General features: G+C 35.8%; 2 protein-coding genes across 9 annotated transcripts in view; one reads left to right on the top strand and one right to left on the bottom strand.

Moving 5' to 3' along the window:
- LOC117399863 (peroxisome biogenesis factor 2-like) overlaps positions 1 to 23,450 on the bottom strand; it is a 36,118-nt gene that overhangs the window by 7,994 nt on the left and 4,674 nt on the right. The window contains exons 1-3 of one of the 4 annotated variants that reach the window (XM_059022204.1): positions 11,336 to 11,598; positions 8,704 to 8,842; positions 3,874 to 7,416 (exon numbers count right to left, since the gene is read on the bottom strand). The exons of 1 other annotated variant lie outside the window; for it this stretch is intronic. In XM_059022204.1, the coding sequence (XP_058878187.1) occupies positions 6,479 to 7,416; positions 8,704 to 8,830 (1,065 nt within the window). In that variant the 5' untranslated portion in view covers positions 8,831 to 8,842; positions 11,336 to 11,598 and the 3' untranslated portion in view covers positions 3,874 to 6,478. Of the gene's footprint in view, positions 1 to 3,873; positions 7,417 to 8,703; positions 8,843 to 11,335; positions 11,599 to 23,450 lie in introns of those variants that run through there. 2 more of the 4 variants (XM_033999279.3, XR_009328434.1) reach the window with 2 other exon arrangements.
- LOC117399755 (interaptin-like) overlaps positions 12,000 to 23,450 on the top strand; it is a 201,892-nt gene continuing 190,441 nt past the window's right edge. For all 5 annotated transcript variants that reach the window (XM_059022200.1, XM_034920695.2, XM_059022202.1 and 2 more), the window contains exons 1-3: positions 12,000 to 12,324; positions 19,503 to 19,652; positions 23,162 to 23,245. In XM_059022200.1, coding sequence (XP_058878183.1) covers positions 12,070 to 12,324; positions 19,503 to 19,652; positions 23,162 to 23,245 — 489 coding nt within the window. In that variant the 5' untranslated portion in view covers positions 12,000 to 12,069. The remainder of the gene's footprint in view (positions 12,325 to 19,502; positions 19,653 to 23,161; positions 23,246 to 23,450) is intronic.

The raw sequence follows: 23,450 nt of genomic DNA, 5'->3' as shown, positions 1-23,450 counted from the left end.
GACAAACTAACATTAATAAAACTAAAGCAAAACAACACGGTCAAAAAGTGTGAACCGCTATGTACTGTGAAATTAGCTGGAGAGTGTGTTTAGGGCCATTACAATGACCGTTACTTAGGGTTAACTTAGGGTTAATAAACAAACTGTCAAACTAAATTAACACAGCACCCCTACACACATTACAAAATGTAGCAGCAATACAAGACTTGCACATTATTTAACAGAATGGTGAAGCAACTCACCTAAACGGGAAACACCAAATTGCTCGGTGACTTGTGTGTGATTCAGTTTTTTTTCAAGAGCTTGAACAATTTCTAACTTTGTGTAGCAAGAGAAACAGTGGCACATTGTGCCTTTGGTTTACATGCCATTTTGTAGTGATGAGGTGCACTCGTGTACACCCAAACACAAAACAATAATATGAGGGTGGGTCTGGAAAGATTTAATAAACCAAACAGTGTCCCTCAAGGCACTCTCACGATGACAAGTCGTTTTTTTACAACCTCAATCCATTATGAACGAATGGCTATCGGTGCCAAGAAGGTGTTCTTTTAAGTGAAGTTCCTGTTCCTTTACCCAGAGCTTTTACAATGGGAAAAATCTGTTTCACCACAAGGGTGTGCTCTTAGGGGGTGTTCATATACGTGGAGACTACTATAATAATAATTAAAAAAAAACAACAACAAAAAAAAACACATTACATAAAATATGTAATAAAAGACAATTTCCCAATGAATACAATTGTTGGTCGCTAAAATAATGAAGAACAGAATTGTTTTACATACCGGTAATAGTTTTTCAAACTTTTCAAAAGAAGTAAAACCATGGGTTGGAGGAAGGTACTTAAGTAAACCTCCATCAGGTTACTATAATAGAAGTGGAACTAAGGATTTTAGTTAACTAGCTTTCTTTACCACACCAGGGTTAGTTTTAATAAACAGTCATATCTCACTAAAACTATGTTTCCTTTGTTGAAAAGCGGTATAAAATCTATTATCCGAGGAATGTGGAGTGAAAACCGACAATATCTAAGAGACTTCTTAAGTGGTACTGGAAAGCATTAATATTATGTGTGACAATGCCCTATCCAGCTAGCAAGAATGAGATGGAGCTCTTGTGTACTGCAATAAGGCAGATGACAACCTCTTTACCCTCTAACCATCGCCTTGTTTATTTTTTACCTAAAAAGAACACACAACTTTTGTCTATTTAGAATATGTACCTCCATGGTTCTGCAATGTATAGCAACATATCAAACAAATTGCTATGTGGAGATGGCTGGTCAGTTTCAAGTCATTTGTTGTACACGCTTATGATGAAATCGTCCTGACGATGACCTAGCCCCCAGCATTAGATGCTCTACTTCAATTGATAAACAGCTGAACGGAGGACTGCAAGGTAAGGTCTCATTGCAGGTTGAATCAAACAACCATCATGTACACATTCCAGTGGAGTTGATGCACATTGCACTTACCTCATAGCCATAAATGACTCAATGTTGTTTTGTCCTTTTCTGTTCATTTATAATGCATCAAAAACTATGAAAAATATGCTTTGGGTATTGCCATTATCAAGGAGATAAAAAAAATATATATATATATATATAACAAAAACTACTAAATTTAAGAGATTGCTAATGTAACGGGCAGTGTTGTGTCATTTCCTGCCCTTACGGATTCTGTCCCCTATTGGTGAGATGTGATGAGGTTAAAAGGTCTGAAACCACGAATGCAGAGAAGTCCAGCTCTTGTGCATAGTAGTAAGATGTCCACTTGCGACGTGTGTCAGGGTTCGTGCAAAGCCTCCCACCTTGCTACGTTAGGTGCCGACTCTGATCTCATACACTGGTGCAGCCGATAGCCAAGGTTAAAAGGGGAAAGAGTGTAACAGGCAGGGTTATGTGATATACTGCCGTTACGGATTCTGTCCCCAGTCGGTGACATGAGTTTAAAAGCTCTGAGCCTGGCTCTTCTGCATTGTGGTTAAGACACTTGCTTGCGGTCCGTGCCCAGCCTCCACCTTGTTACACTAACATTTATAATAGAACGTGAATTGTAGGCTAACATTTGCCTGATAATAAAATAACCACCTCTTTATCAAAATTAGATAATATTTCAAGACCCATGCATGAATAACAAGATCAACCACCTTGGCTTCTGCAGGGTGTGGCCACTTAAAAAGGAAATCAAATGTTGGTGCATAATCAAATCACTGGCACATATGACTTGAACCACGATTGGTTCTTCAAGGACTAGAGCAGGTAGATGATAGTTGGTCATAAAATGGGTAGAACCAAAGATCTGTCATGGACAGGAAATCAAGGACGACTGCATCGTGTGTCTTTCAGGATTTGAAAAATGTCCCAGAAGACAACTTCCAATCCGTGCATGAAATGTGTCAATCAATACACACAGAATAACCTAAACACCGAATAAAGTGCCATACCCTTTACAAAAAATCTGAGGAATGTGTGTGTTTTAAAAAAAAAAAAAAACACATCAGGAAAACCAAGAATATTATATTAACTATAAAAGATCAGTGAATATTAATATATACTTTTTGTATGTCAGTCTTATTCATTAAATGAGAAAGTACCATATCTGGAGGGAAACAAATGTCTCAGCTAATTGAATATATTTAATGTACTGTTTCTTCCAAACAAGGCAAAATAATATAGTATTTTGAAGAAGTAAAAGAGGGAAGCATTTAGGAAGTCTTAAGAGTTACTTTGAAATATGCTTTTGACTTTTCTGACAACTGGCTACATTGCTATTTACTTGTACCATGCCATTTTGCTTAGCTAATTGGAATAGTGTTAGAATAGCCATTTTGATTCACTGGTAACACAACTACAGTATATAAGAGTAACTATTACTGGAAAATATAAATCAGATGTTACTCATATCCCAGAAGCTTTGGTAACAATATTTCCAAAAACTTTATACAGCACACCCTTGCTATAACAAACCTGTTGGGCTCCAAGCCTTTTGTTCATTATATTGAGGGGTTTATTATAGTGAAAGGACATTCAAAATGAACAATAAACTGTTGGAGTAAATTAATGAGACGAGATTGTCAATAAAAGTAGAATTACATTATGGGTGAAAGTGGCCAATGAACATTTTGACTGAAACTCCTGGGGAAAAGAAAATCCACCCACCCACTGAGCATGCATTAAATACAAATACATACAAGTCTCTGCACAGTGCTACACCTAGAATTCCCACATGTAGTTTATTAAAAGGAAAGTGTTGAACAAACAAAGAAAAGCAAGTACTGTTCTTTAGAAGGTAATTATTTCCCAAGTAAGGCAGTTCAAAATACTTGCCATGTCAAAGGCACTGTTTTACTATATAAAAAAAGACTTCACTCCGAAGCAAATGCAAAGACTTTGTTTTATTCAGCAAAAAAAAAAAAAAAAAAAAAAAAAAAAAAAGAATTCAACAGTATAAACTTAGTTGCAGGAAGGACCAGTCAAGAGTTGTTTCTTGTTTTATGACATTAAAATGGTCTTATTGCTCTAAGAAATTGTGTCTTTGCTTGCTTCTGAATATGGTCCATTGAGTTAGAGGGCAAAACAATAATATAAAACAATAATGTAACTGCTGTTAGTGCAACAAGTCATTTCTTACTAGTTTTAAAATATTTAATATTCAGGCAAGTTTTACACTTCTTTAACCAGGGCTGACTGTGCGCAGAACAGCAAGGAGAGTATAAGCAAACAGTTTAATTACCTTACGATGCAGGTGCGTGCCTTTAAAGCAAGATTAAACTATTGTTATTTATACACAAATAAGCTTACTTGACTTGAAAAACATCTTAAGCAAATTCCTACTTGGCTTGCTTGAATGAGTAGTACAGAACAAGCTTCAATATGAAAGCTGAAAATTAATTTTAATAAAGAACGACAAGTTTTTAATGGGGGAAACAAAAAACAAAAAACATTTCTAAAGTAAAAACAGGATTCTGTTAATTTGCACTACCACTGCTTCAGATTATTACCAGTGCTTCATAGCAGTAACATTTTATTTAGAGTTGTTGTTGAACTTAAACCCGTTCATGGCCCTGCAACAACACAAACCTACTAACGTCCTTATTGAAAAACAAAAAATACATAAATAACCATCTGAATATAATTTAATTAATATAAAATAAATCAAACTAAACTAACAATTACCTAGCCTATATTTTATTAATCATTTTTGTAGTATTCAAACTGTCCAGCATCTTCTGTTGCAGTCACAAGCAAAACCATAACAAAACATAGAATAATAGTGTGTTTACACAGAGCAAAAAAATTAGAGGTGCAAAATATACCGTGTGCCTCCCCTGTGCTCTATGGGCTAGGTGCCTATGGTCTCAATCAAGTTACAGATCAACAGGCGAAAAATATACTAAAAGGTCACAAGTCATCAAATACATGCAAAAAAATTATACCCCGACCCAGGTTTATTTGGCATTTCTACATGAATCATAGGAATGGACCTGGGAGAAGCCATTTTGATGGAGTTCAGTCTACAGACGGAGCACTTTCACCCATGTTACATGTACCTGTTCGTCCCATGTATGCAGTATTCTGTGTTTGCTTTATCCTATTCATTAAAAAATTAAAATGCAGCACAAAAAGCAAAAATCCCAAACTGAAACTGAGCATTTATTCAAAATAAACATAATAATTTCAAAGTGCACCAAATTTTACTCCAACATTCAAGAATCCCAAACTGAGCTTTTAGTCCAAATCAACCTGACATGAAAAGTTTGACATAAAAAGTTAATTAGATCCTTTTTTTGTCGTTTTTTTTTCTTTTAATCAATTTTGCTTTGCTGCATGGTTGCTTAACAAGCCAAGAAAGTGCTTTTTGACAACCTATATTCATGACAGAGATATGCCTGCATTACTCCTTTTTCCAAACGATCAATATAGTTTCCAGCTTTGTTACAACATAAAATGATTTTCGTTTCGGAAGCATAGCTACACAGCGCACACTTTTTATTAAGACAAAAGAGTTTGTGGCGATGGCATCCGTGTGTACAGACCGGGATGTTGACAGTGTGTTTATATGATTTTATTTATTTATTTATTTTTTATTTTTATTTATTTTTTTTATTCGCGGTCCAGGGGGAGGTTCGTTATAGCCGAAGGTTAGTTATAATGAAGGGCGTTATAGCGAGGGTGTACTGTACCACAACTGGAAAAACAGTGGAGCTGGAATAAAAAATAGTGGTACATCATCCACTGTTTTGGAGACTTAATGTGTGGTGGAATTTACTATTGCAAAATGTTCTTCTACTTAAGGTCTTGGTATTAAATCCTTAATGCTTTTTAACCCATTTTTCCTCACAACTGCTACCATATGTCAAATATTAGATGTGATGTGATGTCCATTAAAATACATAATAGTGGGACAGAGGGTTTGGTCCGCTCTCGGTACAGTTCGGTACGGTACGTTTGGTGTGATGTGTGAACAACAAAGTCTGCTTGGGAAACTAACCATACTTTTTTTTATAAAGTACAAAACTGCATTGATGTGCTCAGCATGATAATAGCAGAGTCATTTATTAGGTGGTTTTAGCACCATTCAAAAATAAAATAAACAGGTTTTAGCACCATTCAAAAATAAAATAAACAATCTTATGGATTATTTGTTTAATCATTCTGATTATGTGTTCATTACGTTTAAATGGCAATACTAATAGTTGATCTATTTAACTGCAGCAATACTTCAATAGCTGTCATCTTTCAAGATACCTTGCAGGAGACTGTAAACATGCGGTCCACAGACCACATAAAGGAACACACTTGCAAACTGCATTGTGAACACAAACTAACTCGATCGAGGGATACTTGAACGAGGGAGTTCCATTATTACAATGGAACATGCCACAAGTGTAATTTTCACTATTATAGTACAACTTATTAAAAATGTATTTATCTTCTATCTTAAATAATCATTGTTGTCCACTTGAGAGCGGGACTCGAAGCTTCTCATCAGCAAGTAATGGTTTTCAAACAGGTGTCATTAATTAGTGTTATCTCTCAACTGGGCTTTATTTGCTGTTCCATTATTGACCACCATGGAAAACAATGGGAGAGCAGTGTTAGGTTATTGTATAATGGCAGTTAATGACCTGCTGGGGGAGCTAACCAACCTCTGCAGGTTACTTTCTGCCAATAAGGGACAGACATAAGAGCCATTAGCACTATTAGAAATGGTATCATTTCAGTATTACATCAAAACAAATGGTTATCTTTCTTAGGTTTTTAGAAAATAATTGTTTACAATCCTGCTGAGTCCAGCATTCCATCAGGTTTATTGCAATAGTGCCCATCGATGAAGGCTCTGCAGTCTGGAAGATGATGCCGACTGGAGTTATGCGTCCCAATATAGTTTAAATGTCAAATCCTTAGAAGAATCTAGGGTATAGTACAGTTTTTCATGACACCTCATACAGTCAGTGTGTCTTAATTTCTGCTCCATTAGCTTTTGTTAAAGTCTGTCATTTCAATCTGTAGTTTCAAAGGTTCAACCTTCTGAAGCTCCAATGCACACTTAGGACATGCAAAGTACATGTCAGATATGGAATAGCTTTTAATACAGTAATAACAAAAAGCATGATCACAGCCGATGGTGTGCGGCAATGTTGGCCATTTGCCACACAGAGCACACTCTCTGCATTGCTTGGCTAGTGTGGCATCACTGATCTTGAAACCGTTATGGGGGGAAAACCAAGAGTATAGTCTTGATTTTAGCTTTCGTGTGTTGATAAGTGGGAAAAGAAAAATCAGAAATTCGGCAAAGCCATGCCATAACAATTCTCTATTCATATATTTAAATCCCACTTGACGGATGCCCTGAGGTCTACTAAAAACTGCTCGGATTCCAAGAAATCGTTCTGCCAATGTGGGAAATCTTCCTTTTTGAAGAAAGATAAGAAAATTCAACAGACTTGCAGCTTTTGTAAGGCCACATATTATACCGATGGAATATTTTGCTTTGTGAAATGCAGACTCTGTTGGTCGATTAGTGAATAAGTCACGAGACCTCTCTTGTAGCCACTTTTCTCCAATTGTGCACAACGCATACCACAATTTCTGTTGTCGGCTCATTAGTTGGTACTTTTGAGCTTGAGATAGGTCATTCTTGTATCTGATGCTCAGAAGAGATTGTCCAACTGTGGCACTCTGGGAATAAATGGTAAATCTCCACAAAAGAAGCTGCAGAAATGCTTTTAGCTCTGGTTCAAAGTGGGTTAGCTGTCCTGGTTTAAAATGCTGAAAACACTGGATGAACTGTGACCAAACAAGCTGTTCTAAAGCTCTATCCAACTCAAAAGCATCAAGCTGACTTATTCTTAGAACTGGAGTAATAGCACTTGAACTGCCTTCCGTGAAATGCATGTCTCCTCCAGTGTCATCTACAAGCATAAAAGAAAAATCGTTATGCATTTTTACATTGAAGTTTCAATCGCGTTTCATGTGTAAAACCTGTAAGAAATTCCCTTTTAGCTCTGCTGTGCACTAGCACAGGAGGGCTTACACTGTTCTATCAGGAGGTTCAGAGTGTGGACAAATCATATCACAGAAGATTATCCAAACAGCACAAGCTGAGCAATACAGTAAACATCCCCCATGTGGAACTACTTTCATTTGTCATCCTTTGTATGGGTGCGAGCACCCCAGTGTCCTATTATGAACCTTACTAGTTCCCTTCTGCAATTATGATATGACATTCTTCTGTCAACAATATATTAACATAAAGGTGGTCAATTACAGCAAATAGCAAAACAGTAAATTCTACTGACTGTTTTGACCATACTAAAATAAACTGAATCTGGAAACAGAAGTATGCCCCAAGCTTGGTATAGTTTACTACTATTAGTTACTGTAAATAACCCAAACATGCTTTTTTAAACCTCACTTTACTGGCTCCCGGTAACAAATACAGGTTCAGAATGTTAAATGATTTATTTGTTTAAAATGGCTTTCTTCTGCGGTCCCAACAGACTACAGTATGTAGTGGAAGGATGCAGCCATCTGTAGTCTGTACTAGGGTACAGTAGGTAACAGAGACAAATTACTTCTTCACTCCACTCTTGAGATACACACTCTTTATATCCTTTTCAATGCTTTTATTGAGTAGTTTACAAGTTATGAATTACTATACAGGCTAACTTCACTATAACGAACCCCCCTGGGACCTGGAGAAATGTTCGTTATCAGGGTGTTCACTATAATAGGGTTTGGCATTTTTCTGTATCAGAATTATGACAAAACGGCAAATTTGAATTAAACATCAATATATAGTACTTTTATGAAGATTCCTTCACATTGATCAACATTTGAACGGTATTATGACAAGGTACTCATGTCACGTGTGGGTAACCGCATTGCAAGACAGAGGAGTGGGAGTTGAAACGCAGGCACAGGCGCGCAGGATTTGTTAAACACAAAACAGAAAGTAAACAAACGGGTCATGTGACGCTACCAACGATGGTAACGCACAGAGGACACATGCAAGACAGGCAGGCAGCTTGTCTCAATCGAGCGCCCGTCTGTAAACAATCATTTGATCAAACATAACTCCAAAAAGCACACAAAACAAACCTGTTTCCACATAGAAATTACACCAACACTAATTCCCCCCAGTGGTGTGTTTAAAAGAAAACAGTAAAGAAATGAAAAGGGAAAGAATGTACACTTACACACTGAATACAGTAATTCCATGTCCTTTCTCATCAAAAAACTACCCAGCATAGATTGCTCCTCACGCCCGTTGGCTGGTTGCAGTTTGTGTGAAGATGACTGACAGGCAACGATTGCATTCGTCATGCATGATTCGTACTGCAATAGGGAATCTTTGAATTAGCGTTATCTTTGAATTAGTCAACCATGGTGTTTGTTTTCACTGAGAGAATAACACACTTGACACTGGAGAAAGTTCAGTGTCAGTCAGTACTGAGATCGTTGTATCCAGGTCGATCCTGTACGTGACCGTTCTAATAAAAAAAAAAAATCGGTTCTTGGGGGTTCTGGGATCGTTAAAAATGGGTGTTCATTATAAGAAGGGTTCATTATAGTGAAGTTAGCCTGTATTTTATTTGGGAACATATTGACAGAAAACTATCAATAGTATTGCTGCAATTGTCAAGGGCCTGTCAATTAATGTAATTATGAGAGGGTCACATAGGTGTTAGCTAGGCCAAATAACATCTCCTAAAGGCCTGCTATCAATACCAGGATTATTATTGACAAGTTTCCTGAGACTCACTGTACTGCTAGATATATTACCACTAGGCACTTTTGTCAATGCATACTGCCTATAAAAATGACGCATTTCAATTTACAAGGCTTTAACAACAGGAACTGGAAATCTATGATTCTTAAGTAATCTTCAAAACATGGAGTCAATGGCTGTATTTACTGAATTGTAAACAAAAGACTTGTCTTCATAGAGTTCATGCAAGGCACATCAAATAATTGCTCAGGAGATACTGAAGTGGCATAGAATTATTTTAAATAACAACAGCCAGGACTTGATTGAAGAGATACTATATTAGAGCTAATTTCACTTAAATTAGTCTATAGGTTTCTGGGTATACATCTGCATAGATCACAACGAGTACAACCCCTTATTTAGCCTATATTTTAATCACAATATTGTCTTTAAATTGCATTATCTTGTATTTATTTTCCAATTAACAGTAGCTGGCCATAAACCCTATATTTTATTTTACAAATAAATGTGGCGTCAATCATGTAAAAAGCACAGTCAGTGAAAGATTATAGTCAAATGCAAAACAGTAATAAAGTACGGTAGTTAAATAAAATTTTGAATTTAGATGAATTATATCATTGTTTTATAATTATTATATATCCCCCCCCCCACATTAAAATTTACTGTACAGGTTGACAGCAAGGGATAAAGGGAGTGTTGAGGTGTCTGTGTAGCCCTACAGCCCATATGGGCATTCAAAATAACACGCCAGCTTTAAAAATAAAATTATATGTGCTGCCAGAGAGCTGCACTGCTGCAGGCCATTGATAAGGCCGTATTTTTGTGAAATGTACCCACTGCAGTGTAATATGTAGTTCCCCATAAAATTCCCCATTTCTGAAAGAATTGTGTAAATGACAGTTTTATATAGTTATCTTCCTTGGCATTTGATTAATATAGTTAATTTACTGGCATTTTACTTAACTCACTGTCTTTTTTTCTTTTTGTTATATAGTTATCTGGCATTGTACTAGTTAGTTCCCTGGTACATAAACTGTATATAGTTCCCCTCCCATAACTACCTTGCAAGTGCCACATGCCACTGCTCTATTCAATTAATTAGCGTTTACAGTATCTGATCTGTCTCTATTATTAAACACAAGGTTAAGTGTTTTTTTTTTTTTTTCCTGGTAAACCAAATTTACAATCAGATTTGTTCAAGTCACCCAAATGCTCACATGCGCTGGGGAAGCAATGCAAGTTACCAGTAAGTTTTGAGTGATTTCATTAAACATATAGAGTTGTTAATATGTCAAGGAGGGTTATGGTTTAATGGAGGTCAAATATGAACAATTCTTCAAAATATGCATTTAAGTGTTTGCATTTTACTGATCAAAATACTGTAAATTCCTAAACGGGTTTGATATTCTTAAGTATGTGCAAAATGTCAGACAAAAAACTGATTCAGCCACCTCAGGTTATACAATGCCTAAATTAATTGGGTGTAATAAACTAGTTACGTAGGTTCCAGCCAAGTTTAATACAAGTTCTCAAATGCTGAATTTACATTTAAAGTCTCTTATGGAAGGCATTGCTTACGTTGTTCTGAGAGCAAAGAATGGTATCAGATACTATTATCAGTCTCCATCTCACAGGATATCTGGCTGTACCCGCCCTGAAGACTGAGACTAGTATGGTGTAATATATACTGTAGGACTGCATAAAAATGTACTGCGTCTGAGACAGTATGCTAATTTACCCTTTACTTTTTACACATTGTGTGCCGTTGACTGTCTCGTTGCCGTGTCTAGCCACTCCTATTTCAATTTTAATATGTCATTATTTAATAGAGTGATATATAGTGTGTATTGCAGTGTTTTTGTTTTACTGAACCTTGTGGAAAAAAACTTACCCAGATAAAAAAACAAACAAAAAAAAAAACAAAATAAAACGCTACCACAACTGTTTACTTTCACATCAACGGGACTGAACATGCAAAGGTTTCTGGTCGGGCTTTTGATTGACTGGTAACTATGGGACTCACACAAAATGTCATACCGTCCATAGTTAATACTTACACTATATACAGTTAAATATTTTAATAAACTTATTATAGTTACCCATATTATTTCGACGTGGGACACAAACCTCCTTCTTCCCCTCGATCAACTCACAGGAACACGACTTCCGGGGTCTGCTGCTCGTTATCCGCCCCCTAGCAACCACACAGCCAGTCGTAAAATGTTTGTCATGGAAACGTCGCGGGAAGCCAACCACAGAGCTGAGTCGCCTCTGCTTGATTTGTGGTGGCAAAGACGAAAATCTCAGCGCGAGAGAGACCGAAGGGAGGAGACATTAAATTGTTTATCAACTCTCAACCAAACCCTCGACTGCGCCGATATGGAGAAATCATAGCCAATCATTTCGACAGTTTGACTATTATGTAATATTAGCCAATCTGATAGCTAATGGGTGGGATTTGTGGGTTACGGTTTGGTTGACTTTTACAGCTGTTTGTTTTTCTGTTGGTCGTTTAACGAATTCAGCAACTGGTGGATGCAATAGTTTAAAGAAGTGGGTTTTTTGATGTGTGATACAGATTTATCGCCATATACTTTTAACTGTATTTAAATTATATACAGAGCTGGATTGTTAAAAGTGTAGCTATATTATTTTTGTTGATTAAAATAGTAATTTTGTTCTCGCAACTTTGCTTAATTTACTGTCGTGCTATATATATATATATATATATATATATATATATATATATATATAGTTGTATTTTGGTATACTAGAAAGTACATAACTACATTTATAGTAATCAAAAAAACTTGTTGTACATGCATATCACATTATGGCTAGTAGTAGTAAAGAACTGATGTTAGGAGAATTTCAGTTGCCAGACTGTACCCGAGACGATGAATCTGTACAAGTGTCTAGTCGTAGAAGCCAGTGCGTATCTTTGGCAGATAGAGAGAGTAACAATTTCCATGGCCCAGTAACACATAATATGAAACTTCTATTGAATGAGTTCAAAGGACTTTACGAGGAGAAGCTAAGGCGCCTTGAAGTTGAATCAAGAGATGAGAATAATGAAGAAGTGCTACGCGTAAGTATTTAGGGATTTATTTTCTTCTTTTTATTGTAGCAATTAGTGTTGTCAATTACATGTTATGCATGCGAATTAAGATTGCAGCTGTTTGTTGGTTATGTCAAGGATCATGATGGTGGTGACTGACCTGTTGTAAAAAAAAAAAAAAAAACAACAAAACAATAAACAAAAAAAAAAAACCAGTTAATTCATAGCGCTTAGATCAGTGCAGAGATGTTATGGACCTTGCCAAAATGTGAATGAACCCAGAAATTGCTCAAAAGTCAAATGTGCTTTATACTGTTTATGGGACCATTGCTCCGATAAAGCTAAAAAAATGTGTTTGGAATCTTTACTATGTCATAATGCACGACGCAAACCAAATTTATTGAAATTTTGTGTAATTTGAAGATTTGGATATGAAAATATTAGCTTTTTTAGGTGAACCTTGGTTGGCCCTTAGCCTCAAAGTAGAGTATTGTTTTTTACATTTCTGTTGAACATTTCTGTTAAACAATGTTTGACAACAGGCACTCCAGTGTGTTGTGTTTTTCTTTTAAATGTCGGTTGGACTCATTACTTCTTCTTCCCAACATGGTTATGCCTTGTACTTTTGGGCTTGATGTCTCTGCACTTCGGTATTGTTTGATATAGGTAGCTTACTATAAAGCAGCACACCAACATTCTTCTGGCATTATGAAAGCTAAAGGTCTGACTTGAAGTCATCCTTAAATAAACAGTTTCGATGTCTGATACTGCTAGGGGTCATTATATGTCAAATCAGTCAACATTTTTGCAACAGTCACCACACATCTCAGATTTTCATGAAACTCAGTACATACTTAGATAATGGTAAGCCAGGGGTGAGCATTTTTTTTTTTTTTTTTTTAAACTTGTTATCCAAGGGACAAAATGCTAGAAAAATCTACTTGGCCCCTCCCCATCGCACAAAACACACTTAAAAAACTAATATATATCTTGTAGGATTTTGGTTAACAGTGAACACAAGTAATTAATTAGTTATTAACAGTGGCGGATCTAACCTTGTAGCTTGACGGGTTCAATAATTTCTTCAAGATACACAAAAGGTTCCCTATGACCCCACCTCACCTCAACAAATGTATAACATACTTTAAGGAAATGTGCCTTTCAGTGCAGTTTGAAACATTTGCTAGTACATTTAAGTAACATACTAAGAGTTAGTACTGGGACGAACACAGGATTTTCATGTTCGGATATTCGCGCAATTTAAATATTCGTTTGAATATTCATTTGTTTTTCATTATATTGCTCTGAAAGCAGGAAGAGATAGCATAGCAGCAGGGGTAGGGGGTGTGGGCGTGGTCCCTGTGTGTGTGCCTTTATTTTACAGCAAGACGTTACAATGTAACGCATTAAAATAGAAAAATATCCCAGGAGTAAAGAACAAGTTGTGTAGGACTTACTTAACCCAAGTGAATTAAGTACAAAACAAAGGATGCCAAATAGCAGTTAAAGTTAAACGTTGTTTTGTTTATTCCCGAAATAAATAGTACATAATGCTGACAAAAACATTTTTTTTTTTATTTTTATTTTTTCATTCCTTGCCGTTTCTTCACAGTAAACGGTGGCCATCGACTTACTTGTGCCTTTTGTAGCTGAACAAGCAAACGAAAACTGAAATTAACTTTAAACACTTCAAATAAAATAAATGTGGAAATGGCGTTGTAAAGTGAAGGGGAAAAAAACTCACCATTTTGGTTCTCGTTTATTACATTCCACATAACAAAGTCGCAACAAAATATATATACAGTCTATATAAAAATTACTTCACAATATTTTCAGGAAGTTGGGTACTGTTTAAGTGAGGCATTTCAGAATGACATACTTTCAATTTTTCTGTCCCATGAGATTCTGGCTTGCTCTAAAGCAGAATGCATTTTTTTCCCAGATGGCTTTCCGTAGAGATCACTATGCTTGCTTGTGTGAGCATAATCTGGTTTGTTTACTTTTTGCTGTCTAAAACTTTTAAATACGGGCTCAAGAGCTGCTGTGTTGATTCTTTGATTATATATATATATTAATCACACATATCACACAGAGCTCTTTTTCATTTGCCATTTTTTGAAACTGTCACGCAAATTCTGGTGAGATGGTAAATAAGTGCAAGATATTTTTGTCATTTGTAGCGAATACAAACATCTGAATTTTGTATCTGAATACATGTCAAAAAATATTTGTTCTGATATTTGTCCCAGCACTACTAAGAGTACAACTATAATAAGCAATACTTGTGAGTTATTCAAATATGAAAATAGCTTCTGCCTGTTTATTCCCACTCTTTAGAAGCTGAATCCAACTCCTGATGTGCAGGTGTTTTAGTTTGTTACATAACAGATACAAAATCCTTGCCAACTATTACTGCTGCTTTGTGGAATTCTGATTTTCCTTGACGTTCTTTCAGTTTTGTAACTGATGAACCCCAGATTTTTAAAGGACGTGTATAACCTGTCAAGTTTTGTACTGTTTTTCTACCAAAATGCATGCAATATTTACAGTAGGCTCCATCAAATTCTGCAAAGACAAAATATGTTTTTTCTTTTGTTTATTTATATTATATACTTTTTTAAAACAGTGTACACCATTTTACAGCTATTTTTCCTCATCTAGCATATTGTCCTATGATGACTAACTGGAACACTGCTGCAGCAGGGTGATCCTGGTTTCATACCCTGATTGCTTTTTTATTTTTTTAATTTTTGGGGGGGGAGGGCAATATTCTTTCCCTGCACTGCTCTCACTGAAAAATAAATACATAAATGAATTACTACATAAACACATTGCCATGAGATTTACAGTCTGTATTTTTATTTTAAAATAATAATAAAATATTGTACAGATAATCTATAAGCATTTATATTTCTATCACTATAAACATTTGTCAATCTTCATGTGTTGATAGTTTCACAAATCGATGGATTGTGCATCTCCAATAAAGAACTAATATCGAATATGTACTGTAAACACCTTCGCAATTCAGTTTTCAGAAACTTGCGTGGCTCTCTGTAAATGTACCCAGAGTGTCTTTCTAGCAACAGCACAAACATATGAAAAATAAATAAAAACTGCTTGTCCTGGCAAAGTATAATAGCAAAACCTGTTGTCCTGGACGTCAGGCGATACGAATTGCACACCCCAGGAAGCTATGAAAAAATGTTTTAGCTCTTAACTCCAAATAGTTTCCGAGGTATGGAAGGCTGTAACTTAGGGGCTATCACCCTATTTTCGCCTCCCAGAGGTTGTGTAAAATCTCACACATTGCAGTTACAAGCTAATAAATATTTATGATAGGGCTATGCAGTTTTCCATGTTAATAGATTTTTAACCATAGATTCCAAAAATCACATACTAGTTGCACATTTCATGGCTAAATTGAGCAATGGTCATCAAGGATTTTTTTTATTAGGGAGTCCTAATAGAGGTGTAACTGTCTAGAATTTCAATTTTGGGATCTTTCTCTATTCCTGAGATTACGGATTATACAAAAACTTTTTTTTTTTTTTATTAGCCAGGTGGAATTGCATTTTCAGGCCATAGTCTATTCCAATTAGGGGAAAGAAAGTGATTTCTTGATTAAAAGGCTTAAAAATGTTAATAAGTATTTTAATATATTGTTATCTGCGACAGCTGACCCTGCTTTAATACAAAACTCCCTATGTTACTGCTTTTCATTATGGTAATGTCTTAAATACGGTGCTTGCTTCTTTGGCTGAAGAGATATTATCAGCTAATTTAACTAGGGAATCTGCTACGCGATTAAATCATCCTTCTTGGGCTGTGGATGCTCGCTCCCCCACTTGGGCGCTGGAGACGCAGGCTTACCCCTCTTGGGCGCTGGATGCTCCCCTCTTTTTTGTGCTGGATGCTTGTGCTCCCCCCCCCCCCTTTCTTGGCACTGGACGCTCCTGCTCCCCTCTTCTTGGCACAGGACACTCGTGCTCCCCCTTCTGGGCGCTGGACGCTTGTACTCCCCCTTCTGGATGCTTGTGCTCCCCTCTTTTCTGGGTCGGCAGCTCCTCCTCTTCCTCTTGGAGGGGGCAGCATACCACTGTGTGCCCGTACTCACATGCAAGGCACCATCCTCGCTCCTCAAGGCCAATGAGGAGGTTCTCCAGCCCGTCATCCCACTTAATTTGGGCTGTGTCGTGGTTCCCCCAGATCCAGTTGTCCATATTTATTTATTTATTTATTTATTTATTTGTTTATTTATTTTCTTTCTCCACTCTTCTCACACAAAAATCCAAAAAAATAATAAAAAAAGTGTACCCGCAGTACCGTCTCCCTCCTGGCCTGTGACTGTGGCGCTGTATCCCTCTCCTGATCACCACGTGTGGCAGGATAGCTTTGTGGTGTGACATCACAGACCCGGAAGATACATACAGACACTCGGACAGCACTGGGGTAAGAATGTGCTGCTTATGCATTTTGTTATAAATAAACTAAATAAAAGGTTTGAACAAACAAAAACTCTTCACAAAACAAAAGGCGCAATGGCCAAAAGAAACAGACAAAACAGAACACAGAACCAAAGAAGTATCATGCTAGTCTAAACTAGCACGTGTAGCAATTGTTAATATTTTGCTTCTATGTAACACACGACTCCCGTTCCTCCTCCGAACACACACTCCCCGTGCAGCCAAAGCTGCAGATCTTTTATATTATGGCCGAGGGATTAACTGGCTATTAATTATCTTATTAACCCTGTTTGCCATAATTTAATATTAAATAATTAAATAATAACTAGCCGACAGTCGCACATTCTCATGAGATGTAAATACTAAAACATAAAATAACAAACAGTGGCGGACTGCACTTCGCTCGTCCTGCATTTTAAACAATAATACAAATACAAAATAATACAGAACATTATATGCACAGGGTCGGGGTGTACCCTGTCTCAGTCTCTAAAATATGTTTAGTCACTCTACCATTTGACTGGCGAAAGATAACATTGGTTTATTGGAGTTCAACTTGGTACGGTAACCTTTTCACTTCCTTTTTTTGTTTCATTATTGAGCTGTTTGCTGCATTACAACCCTTCATTCAAATTATTTTTGTTAATGGCATGTGTGCAACACACAAACCTTAATGTGTTTTTATTTTTGTTTTTCGCTGTAAATTTCTTGAATGCAACTGTTCATTTTAAGCATTTTTTTTTTACACTACAGTACTCGTACACGTTTGGTCACCATCACAACTGTTGCATTAAACTCGGGTAACCGTATTCTGGTGTTAATATAGCACCTGTCTGCACTGATGGGCTCAGCTGATATCCCATCATGCTTTTTTCTTAAAAGCATAAAGCCTCAATGAAACTTTGTGTGTGTATTTGTTTAGTTATTATGTACTATATTGCCTTTCAAATTTAAGAGTTATGTCAATATAAGCCCATACATACTTAAAAGTGTCAACTCTCTCCAATGGTGTAGTATTACTAGTAACAATAGAAAAATTTGAACTAGCATTTTGTATCATTTTCTGTGAACCAAATGCCATGATATTTGTCTTTTTTTTCATTTAAGATCAGACCATTTTCATCAAACCATTTTTGAAGTTCAAGAAAATCGCTCTGTAGTATCTTAGTTAAGTCATCAATATTGTCAGAACTATAGTAAACCACAGTATAATCTGCATATATATTTAGTGAGGGATTGGTTAAAGGAAACGAACAAAATGTGAAAAGACAATGTAAACCAACTGGATGGTAAACAAAGAAAATTAATGTAAAGTGTTTGGGATCAAAAATGAATGGGTTAAAGAATACACTTTGTAAATAATAACTGTGTGTTAAATAAGGGAAAATACAAATAAAAAAAAAAGTATGGTTTAAAATAAATATTTATTATGCAGAGACAATACATGGGGACACTAGGACCAGGTGGAAGCTACTGGAGTCAAGGCTGGCTCCAGTTCAAATCAATTATTCAATTTAATGATATGTCAATTGTTTAACCGTGTAATTGGTTACCATTTAAGATGTCTGTGTATGTGAGTGTTTGGGTGAGGGTGATGGTAGGAGGTGGGTGGGAGAGTGGGAGAGTAAGTGAGGAAAAGAGTATTCTTATTGTGAGAACTGGTCAACGACATTTTGGAAAAGGTATTTGGATTACGATTTGGTTTTGGAGACGAGGTAACAGGCTTAGCCTGCCCCGTCGTTAGTTAGGGAACCATCTGTTTAGTTAGGACCCGAGACTGGGTTCTTGCAAATATTAGGTTTTTCATTAATAGAAATAGAAAATAAGAGTTCCCAGAATTGACCCTTGCGGGACACATAGGGATATGGGCATTTTTTTCAAAGAACAGCTTGAGAACGTTCCGATAAATATGATTTAAACCACGACCATGTAATACCTGTAACTCCAAGATTACTTAACTTGTTGAAGTATTGTATGGTCAACTAGATCAAAAGATTTAGAGAAATCAGTAAAAATGGCACCAATACACACACATACATACATACAGGGCTCGAAATTATAGGTGGTCAATGCTGCAATTGCCGTAGGTGCCCTTCTCGATTGCTGCAATGCCCCTCCAAATGTATGTTTATTCAGGGCCATTATGGTCGCAGTGCCCTTTCAGCTACAGCAACTAGAGACACCTGAATTAGGAGATGTTTGGATCCAAACAATAACATGGTTACATGATTTGCGTGGTTAAGTCGCATCAGCGAAAAACAACAACAAACAAACAACGAACACTATCCTTTCAAGCACATGGATTTGTACCGTGCATAACAATATCATCTCAAATAAGAGACCGGAAAAAAAGTAGAAAGCCTTGCACAATCTGCAAAAAAAAAAATAAAAGGTCAAGTGGTTTTCTTTCAGGTTTTTCTTAAAAAATAAATAAATAAATAAATTACTGTAACTAACTTATATGTTTCAATTGCCGTTATTCCCTTATTTTAATTTAGTTATTTTTACCACAACTAAACAAAAATGGTACAAAATACTATTCTACATTGTGTTACAGTGTTTATTATTATTATTATTTGTCCATCTCATGATAAAACAGGGCTCCAGACTAAAATGGTCGCAAAATTACATGGAAACACACACAACCCTAAAGTAATACCAAAATAGAGTGAGAAAAAGATGAGACTTTTTTTTCTTCAAAGTAAATTGTGCCATTGATGTTTGCTTTCACTTTTCTTTCAGATGAAAGTAAGGATCCTTCATTCGTATGTAAATGATTTGAGTGACCAAAACCAAGTTCTTGTTCAGACAGTTGAAGATCTTGAAAAAGAAGCTGATGAGAAAGTTTCATATTTGGATGTAAAGCTGTTGAGAGCCAAGCAAACACTCAATGTAAGTCTCTATTTAGATCAATGAGTTTGTTTGGAAGTTTACCATTCCCAAACAAAACAAGATGAATGTCAGCTTTTAATAGACAAATGCACATTATTTAGTTCATGCCACTTTAACAGAATTAATTATCCTTTATAGTACTTAAGATGTAACTGGAGCGTTTTGTTGGTTATCTTTTTTTTTTTTTATCTAAGGATGGTTAAATGTAATTATTTGTTAAATGTTTGTGCTGTGCTAAAGTTGTACCAACATGCTACCGCTATTATTAATTAAATTACTTAAATTAATATGTGCTTTATTTTTTGGTTACTCAGCATTGCGACTATCAGAATTTCTACACTGTAACAATGATAGATGAAATGGTAGCCGTATTAGACCAGAATACATTTAACCATCCATGGAAATGTATAAAAAAAACAAAACACAACCAACAGAACGCTCCAGTTACATCTGATGTAAACCCTCAAGAAACACGAGCAATCCTTCAAAGTGCACATGGTAAAACGTGAACTTCATAAAAAATGTGTTTGGCAAAAGATGTATGGTTCTTAACTTCAAATCAAAAGAAAGATGATATATATATATAAACTACTATAATTATTATAAGTATTTTGTTTTAAAATATTTTTGAAAGGTGGGATTCGATGCTGTGATCTTATTAAGACCATAAGCTAAGGGTTTCTTGCTTGCTCTAAACGGAGAGATCAGTTCATTGCTGAGATTTCAGTGATGTATTATCCTCAGTCTGGTGGTATGTATATCAACTTGTATATTGTGTTTATAATTTATATGTATAAAAATGTACAGTATAAACAGATTAACCTTTATTGTCATTATTCAGAGATGTTTTTGACTCACATTAGGTCAGAGGTCAATGTCATGATCACCAACACATTAATCATGCAAGGTTTATAACTTCTTAATATAAGAAGTCCCTGTCTCAAATTGTGTCTGAGTTATGAGGCTTTGACACTGGGTCAGGGGCAACTTTGCAAAAAATCAGCCACAAAAGGGATAATATTTTCTGGAATGGAATTTCACACTCAATTTTTATTTCAGTAATGCTTTTGTCTGTTTTTGAGAGGGTACAATTATCTTTTGAGGGATACCAAGATATTTAAAATACAAGGGTACAGAGTAAGAATTGGCAATACATGTCTCGTCCTCAATCATGTGTCATGCATAGAGACAACATAATAGGGCAGCACTGCTCTTAAAATAACTGTAGCTAACAAAATAATTCCAAAAATCTAAACTGTTAGCTACATGGATTTCAAATGTGCACTTTTGAATATGTTGCAAACATGGTACTACACTCTGTTCTCATTTTCCAAGTCTTCACAGAATATCTTTTACACTTCCTGGGTCATTCCACCTCAGGAGTGTGTTACAGGTCAGAGTGTGTTACGGGCTGAAAGCATGTCAGTTGATAGGAGAAGCAGCTGGTTTGTTAATGATTGGAAAGAGGCGATTGTAGGGGTTGAGACATTTTCACCCTCCAGGCGAAATGACAAATGATAAGATTTTTATTTTATTTTTTAACAAAATGTAATACCATTTACTGTATCATGTGAAAGTAAAATATATGTTTACTATAACATTATTTTGTTAGCTTCAATCACTTTTAAATTACTTGCATATATTTGTACAGGGTAGAATATTCCACCCATAAAACATAACAAAATGGCACTGTGCTACAGGTTTCATAAGGAGTTTCCATTGCGAATGTGTATGTGTGAACAGAAGGATACTGAATGACTAGTTAATATGCATGGTGTTGTCTTCACATTAGGCAACAACAACAAGCCTAATTAACCTTTTCTGAATCCCTCATGCAAGTGTAAATTTGCTGTTTAAATTTCCTGACTCAGTAAATAGATGAACAGAAACTGATGATTTGAGCTATCAGTGCTGAGCTAATGTATGCAGGTGTCTATGCAGGTTCCCCCCCAGGAGAAATAAAGCAGTCATTCCTCCAGTTGTAAAGAGGTGCATGTATAGTATGAGTTTGCACCTACTACTGCAAATATCTCAAGCCATTTAATAACTTCAAATTATAAGTGTTCTAGATATTGACTTTTAATTGGTACTCCTATGTATTCTGCGACTCCTCAGGTCAACTTTTGTGGCAGATTAATGCAAAGTTGCACCAGCTCCAGTGTCAAAGCCTCATAACTCATGACTTATAAACCCTGCATGATTAATGTGTTGGTGATCACGACATTGACCTCTGACCTAATGTGACACGACTATTGAGGTCATGTGACCTTTGAAGTTATATAGAGAGAGTACACTTGGAGCTACTTTCTTAATGTTTGATTCACAGCTGTATTCCTTGATTTTCCTACTAAAGTTCTGTTCCCGATGTTGTCCAGTATATGTTAACCTTTTCACTGCTGCATTGCTTTAACCTTTAGCCATATCAACGATACAGCTTTGACATAGAGTCTTTATGATTGGTAGACAGTTATATTCTATGATTCTCACAACAAAGTTCCATTACAGGTGGTGTCACATGACAGTTAACTGCTTCAGTGACACATTATTTTAACTTCTGAATATATTTTTGATATAGAACACTGTACTGTGTCTGTACAAGCAGTATTCTATGATTCTGTCAATAAAGTTCCATTACAGTTGGTGGAATTAACCTTTTCATTGTTTTCAACCTCTGGATATATCACTGGTACAGTTATTTTCCTCACTTCCATATTGCTTCATTTTTTACAAACCATATAATTTCATATGACATACCTCTTAGATTATGATTCCTGGGATTTTTTTTTACAAAAAACCCCAAAAAACTCTAGTTTCAGTGTCTTTTAATAATTGATTCATCTTTAAATTATTCAGGACTTCTAGACTGTTGATGTTCAAGAATTCGGCAAATGTGGTGGCAGGGTTAATAATTGTGTAGCAGCTACTTCACTCTACTGTAAATCTGATAATTGACACAATTAAAAAGCATTTAAATATGTAAAGACCAGATGTAGTTTATTTTTTGCATTTTAGTGAATATGAAAGTCCAATTAAAGTGTGATAAAATAAATTGTGCGCCGTCCCCTGGGAGCTCCTGTCCTCGGTCGACAAAGGAATAGCCTGGACTCGACCGGCGACGTCCAGACTATAGGGCGCATCCTGCACTCTACGCGAGTGCTTTTACTGGATGCGCCACTTGGGAGCCCCTATATAAATCTTCTTTTCTATTATCACTAGCAAAAGCTTTAAAAATAATTTAAATTGTATTTGTTTGGTTAATTGGCTGAACAAAAGCATAATGAAAAATATTAAGAATTCCAGGAGTATTAAAGAAAAAAGAAAATTGCATATTTGGTTAAACTACACTTCATTTGAAATGTGTATCTTGGTGAGCATTTGTTGTGGATATCCCATGATGTTACCTTCTGTAAAATAAGCATCATGTTTATGCTATAAAAATGTCTGTTAAACATCTAATCATTATAACTGTGCTATGTTTATTAACATAAAATATTATGTGTTTTCTCTAGAATTATAAAACCATTATTTCAGAAAAAGAGAAAGTGGCAACAGGGCTAGCAAAAACTAAGGAGTCTTTACAACATGAGATAAGTGTAAGTATTTTGTTTATTATCATTATTATTATTATTATTATTATTATTATTATTATTATTATTATTATTATTATTTATTTATTTATTTCTTAGCAGACGCCCTTATCCAGGGCGACTTACAGTCGTAAAGAAAAAATACATTTCAAGTATCACAGTACAAGTATTAATACAATTGCTTAGTGGGCTAAATTTTATTTCCTCAAAC

The sequence above is a fragment of the Acipenser ruthenus genome, chromosome 4 (assembly GCF_902713425.1).
Source record: "Acipenser ruthenus chromosome 4, fAciRut3.2 maternal haplotype, whole genome shotgun sequence".
Classification (NCBI taxonomy): Eukaryota; Metazoa; Chordata; class Actinopteri; order Acipenseriformes; family Acipenseridae; genus Acipenser; species Acipenser ruthenus.
The sequence above is the reverse complement of the archived record's forward strand: the minus strand, read 5'-3'. Positions and strand labels throughout refer to the sequence as shown.